This window comes from Hibiscus syriacus, unplaced genomic scaffold (assembly GCF_006381635.1).
Source record: "Hibiscus syriacus cultivar Baekdansim isolate YM2019G1 unplaced genomic scaffold, ASM638163v2 tig00111409_pilon, whole genome shotgun sequence".
In the NCBI taxonomy this organism is placed as follows: domain Eukaryota; kingdom Viridiplantae; phylum Streptophyta; class Magnoliopsida; order Malvales; family Malvaceae; genus Hibiscus; species Hibiscus syriacus.
The window spans coordinates 3,142,322-3,148,296 of NW_024063086.1; the positions used below are offsets into that span (position 1 = coordinate 3,142,322).

Here is a 5,975-nt window from a genome sequence, read left to right on the forward strand (position 1 = left end):
TTGTCCATTCTCTGTGGATTCGATATCCAACGTGTTTCCACACGTTCTCTTTATTTGATTATGACGTGTATGTTTCCACAAAAATCATATTACATTCACACAACATTGGTCATGAGTATAATTATAAAAATTGGTTAGGAGAGGGATTAAATTGGTATAACATTAAAATATAGAGTATTATTTTTTATACTTGAAATCAAATTAAAAGAAAATATAAAAATTAAAGTTTAAGGATTGAATTTGTTATTATATCAATCTTATTAACTATAATGTCACATTTGTTAATAATTTAATGATAAACGATTAAATTATTATTTTCTAAGATCAAATAATCATTTGATAACTTTTCATATTGAAATTAAAAACGTCCTATAATGATAAAATTATTTATGTATTTTACTCATATTTATTTCATTTATTTATTTCTTGCATGTTGATTATTTGATTCGTTTAATTGCCTATTTCTGAAAAAAAAAGTAAGCCGATAATTTCTTTAATAAACAACGTTAGCATAAAGTTAGAAAGACGACCAATAAAATGAACCATAGATTGCAGAAGGTGATGGTGAAACCAATGATGATGATGACGACGACATTGATCTTCCACAGTAGCAACCATCCACCACTATCGCTTCCTACGAAATAGATAGGCCACGGCAGCCGCGAAGAGAACCGCCGCTGATCCCGCCGTTATCCTAAACAAACACGCTTTGAAGCCTTTAACCGTCGACCTTTCATTAATGCCTTCACTGACCTTCTTCCTTTCCACCATTTTCTTCAATTCCGATATGTTGAACTCCAACATTAGCGCCGTTTCTTCGAATCCTAATGTTTCCGCATTGGTTTTCTCCAATTCAAGCCTCGTCCTTGCTGCCTCCGCTTCGAGTGCCTCGACTTTCTTCTGCAATCCATCGGTTTTCTCCTTCATTTCCTCTTCGGTCCGTACATTTCTACTCCTTTCTCCTATTTCCCTCACTTGTAAAATCCCAAATTTCCTCTCCAGATCCCTCTCTTTCCTCTCGATCTCCATTTTCTCTTTCTTCAACTCATCCATTTCCTTCTCCAGTGATTCAATCACCGCCTCTTTCTCTTCCAGACCTCTCTTTAAATCAACCGCCTCTTTGTTGGCTTCGTCTATGTCACGCATGGAAATTATGAGATCATGTTGCAGCCTGGAGACCTCGTTTTCGAGATCGGCGGATCTAGAGGCGAGCGATTCGAGGACGGCGTGATCATCTTCCCATTCGTCCAACTCAGGTTCCGCCTCATCTTCCTTGTTTCGTAATTGATTGACTTGTAGGGTTAGAGTCTTGATCTTTTCCTTCACTTGTTTGTTCTGGTCGCCCAATCCGAGCTTTTCTTTCTCGAGCGCTTCGACTTTTTGAGTGAGATGGATTAATTTTGCTTCGTTATCGTTCTCGTCGGTGATTATTGAATCCTCCATGTTGTTTGGATGCCTAGAAAATCACAGAAGAAAGTAATAACCAACTAATAAAGTCTTGTTTAATACTACATTTCCATGGAAGGAATAGCTTTGTTTTGTTTAGAAATGTAGAGAAAATGGTAGATTCGAATAATGCGGCAAACTTACGGTCACGCGGCAATCATGATGAGAACCATTTTTGTGTCTTTTATAAATAAGGTATAATATGAAAATTAATTATTAAAATAATCATTTTCTTTTTTTAAAATATTTTAATATTTAACGTTTTATTTTAAAATGAAAAGACTCCTAACATTACCAACGAGTGTTGGCACAATGGTTGAGATTTATGAATTTGAGCTTGTAAGACCATGTATAAATTCATATATAAATCTCAATTGAGTCTTACAAGCTCACCTTCTCAATTGAGTTTGCAACGAGTGTTGGCACAAGTGGTTGAGATTTATGAATTTGAACTTGTAAGACCGTGTACTTAAGACCATGTTTTATTTTAATATTTTCTTTTTTCTTATTCGCCTTCATTTCTTTTTTATTCACCTTCTCTCCAAATTCACTCAATGTAATTTTAATTTTTTCAATTTAATCACTCTTTTATTTTACTCCTATTTTGATCACTCTACAATGACATGGATTGTTTTACTCCTATTTTGATCACTCATCGACCATTGTTCAAGTAGTTATATGGAAGTCAATTTGATCCACCAGCTCTAGCATTGAATTTCTGTACTAAAGAAACCAACATCGTGCTCACATAATTTCTAATTGAAATTGGGTTTAGGTGGGAGTTATGACCCCTACTAATTTAGGGTATAATAAAAATAAATTAATTAAATGCAACTGCACTGTTTTGAACAACAATTTCAATTAGAAATTATGTAAGCACGATGTTGGTTTCTTTAGTACACAAATTCAATGCTAGAGCTGATGGATCAAATTGACTTCCATATAACAACTCGATCAATGGTCGATGAGTGATCAAAACAGGAGTAAAACAAAATATGAGTGATTAAATTGAAAAAATTAAAAGTACAGTAAGTGAATTTGGAGAGAGAATAAAGTTGAATGATTAATTGTGTAATTTACCCTTTGTACATTTATGAAAAAGTGAAAAAATTTGGGAGACGCATTGTACTCCATGCGTCTCCCCCAAATTTATATGTAAGTTGCTTGGACTCCAAAGCATCTTCAGGTTTACTGTAGCATTCATCCTATTTCACGAAATAATTTTAAGAGTGTCCTATTCAAATTTTCAACTACATTATTTGAGAAATTCACCAGCAAACACAGCCCAACAAGAAAACCTTGCTTTTATTTAGCCTACAGTAATAGGCTTCTTTCCATTCCAAAAAAAAAAAAAATCTAATTGACATTTTGTCTTTCCTGCATCATATACGATCAAGTTTTTCACAACGGATATCTGTTCATTTTTGTTTTTTGTATTCATGCTCTTTTTACTTCAAATGGTTGCTTGCATGATGGGGTTTCTTTTAATTTCAAGTTTTTAATTAACGTTCATACTACTTGGAATGGATGCTTCATGTTTTCTCTGTTCATTTTCATATTTCTGATTGCCATCCTTGTTACTTCAAATTAATACAGTATACACCTGCTATTGATATTTGGAGTATCGGATGCATCTTTGCTGAATTATTAACTGGGAAGCCATTTTTTCCTGGAAAAACGTTGTTCACCAGCTGGATTTGATGACTGATTTGCTTGGTACACCTTCATTAGACACCATCTCTCGAGTATGCACATCAAGACTTCTTTGCAGTTTCTTGGTCATGAAGACATGACAGCTGTTAACTTCTTTCTTTTTCTTGCTCACAGGTTCGAAATGAAAAGGCTAGAAGATACTTAACTAGCATGAGAAAAAAGCAACCGATCCCATTTGAACAAAAAATTCCAAATGCAGATCCTTTGGCTCTACGTCTACTGCAAAGGTTGCTCGTGTTTGATCCAAAAGACCGGCCAACAGCTGCAGAGGTCTGTTGTTATAAAGTATTGGTTTTCTTCTGACAATATTCTTTTGCAAAGTTTCTTTTGACTTCAACATATTTGATATCAATCGTTTTTTGAATTTTATAACAATAGCATCTTTTTATAACAGTTGAGAGGGAGCCTTCTTGTCAGCCGATTACAAAGATGGAGTTTGAATTTGAGAGGCGAAAGGTCACAAAAGATGATATACAGGAGCTAATTTTCCGCGAAATACTGGAATACCATCCTCAGCTGTTGAAAGACCATATGAGTGGAACTGAGAGGACAAACTTTCTCTATCCAAGGTTTCATTTAGTGTTTTTTTGTTGTTGCTTTTCTCATTGTTTTAAACTTACCGAAGTTCATTAGTGATCAATCTGCTTCTACTTGCAGTTTATTTTCGGTAGTATAGTTTTTTACTTTTTATGCAGTGCGGTTGATCAATTCAGAAAGCAGTTTGCACATCTTGAGGAAAACGGTGGTAAAAGTGCACCAGTTATTCCCCTCGAACGAAAGCATGCCTCCCTTCCAAGGTAGATATTATGCTGTACCTTTTACTTTCAATCTTGTTACTGTCAATGCCTTATAGTGTAGTAGAAAATTATGACAGCCAAATACATTGCTTCTACTTTTGTAGCGGAAAAGCTCTTCAAGGTGAAGAATTGAACTCTTAATGCTATTAATAACAAATACTATCCTATCATTTTATTGTTTAGGAGGTTTCTGTTGTACTCCAGGATCCCCTATTTCTCATGATTGAAATTCTGAATTAGAAATAAATAAGATGAAGCTAAAGCTTCTAACTATGCATGTGGTTCACTTTGTAAAAGCAAATATGCATCTGGAAAAGCTGCATATAAGCTCATTTTCATTCCTAGCGACCCGAGTTTCAGATTTTTGATCAGATACGAGATTGGGAGAAATTCATTGCAAATAAGCATTTAATTTTTGGGGGCATTAGTCTGATGGTTGAAACTGTAATCCTATGAATTGTGGCAGGTCAACAAATGTACATTCCAATACCATTGCCCCCAAAGAGCAACCAAGCCTCAAGTCCTTAAAAGAGAGGCAGAATGCAGAAGATGCATACAGAAAAAGTTCCAGGGAAACCAAAGCCATTCCGCTACATTTATCGAAAGCCACTCCGCAAGCACAACAAAGAATCCCACTGGGTATGTTTTAGGGTATCCTGGCACGCCCTTCCTTTCTCTTTTTCCCTTCTAGTTTTCGTGTATTTATTATTGGTGCTTGAATCTCTTTTCAGCTAAACCTGGAAATATAGTTGGTGCTGTTGCGTTGTATGAGAACGGAACGATCATGAAAGATTCTAATGATCCAAGAATGTTCATAAGAAGCATAGGCATTCCACAACAGGCTGTCCACCCTGCATATTCTTATCACATAACTAGCTTAGGAAACGAAGAAAGATCTGGAAGGGAATTGCCATCCCAAGCTAAACAAGGTCCTCAATGTGGCATGGCAGCCAAATTTGTGCCAGATATTGCTATCGATATCGACTGTAATCCATTTTTCATGACCAGAGCGAAGGTGGATCAGGCTGAAAATAGAATTGCCAATGATACGAACTTGTTGCAGGCAAAAGCTCAGTATGGTGGAATAGGTGTCACTGCAACTGCTGTGGCAACAACCACAGCTCATCGGAAGGTCGGGACTGTTCAGTACAGCATGACAAGGATGTATTAGCCGGGGCTTTTACGAAGTACGTGGATCCTTTGCATAGAGGGGTGTCCATTAGGAGTATCAAGGTAAATGCAACTTGTTGCATTACATATCTTTCTGTATCACTTTAGTCTCTTTATTACGGACACGGATTCAAGTTAGTTATTTTACTATTAATCAATGTACTTGTAAAAAGAATTAAGGGTAAAAGTACACAAATGGTCCCTGATTATAGGGTGTTATTTTGTTGAGTGTCTGATTATTAAAAGTTATAAAATGATCCTTATTTTGTTGAGTATCTCGACTATTAAAAATTACAAAATGATAATTTGACTAATTATATGTTCTAAACTTGTTCTTTTTCGTTAAAAGATTAATAGTCGTATGAGTTGAATATTGACATGTTGATTGAGACATAATAATCGTATGAGATTCTAGGATCATATTCTAGTCAACATGTTAAAATTCAATTTAGATTATCATAAATTTTTTAACATAAATGATGATTTTGAAACATATGAATAGTTGATGATTATTTTGTAACTTTTAATAGTCATGACTCAACAAATTAACGTCATATAGTCGAATGATCATTTTATAATTTTTAATAGTCGGGGACTCAATAAAATAATATCATATAGTTTGTTATCATTTGTGTACTTTACCCAAGAATTAAATAAGGTTAAATTTTACATATTCAACATTTACACTTTTAAAAAAAATGGTATTATAATTATTATTATTTCATTGTAGTTTCATTTTAAACAACATTTTATTTGTGGATTCAGAAAGGTTATAAAAATATTAATAATGTTTAAATAATCTTATTGGAATTTTTTTAATATAAAATTAGTTTTTAATAATTAATGGAT

At 34.3% G+C, this 5,975-nt stretch overlaps 1 protein-coding gene and 1 pseudogene across 1 annotated transcript; one reads left to right on the plus strand and one right to left on the minus strand.

Moving 5' to 3' along the window:
- Positions 1-624: 624 nt before the first annotated feature.
- LOC120162850 (peroxisomal and mitochondrial division factor 1-like) lies at positions 625-1,443 on the minus strand. Its single transcript, XM_039172916.1, has one exon. The coding sequence runs from the start codon at positions 1,441-1,443 to the stop codon at positions 625-627; it is 819 nt and encodes a 272-aa protein (XP_039028847.1).
- A 1,515-nt stretch (positions 1,444-2,958) lies between these two features.
- Positions 2,959-5,190, plus strand: LOC120162861 (annotated as a pseudogene).
- Positions 5,191-5,975: the final 785 nt, after the last annotated feature.

Coding starts and splice junctions, on each gene's coding strand:
- LOC120162850 (XM_039172916.1), bottom strand. CDS start 1,443: ATGGAGGATTCAATAATCACCGACGAGAACGATAACGAAGCAAAATTA.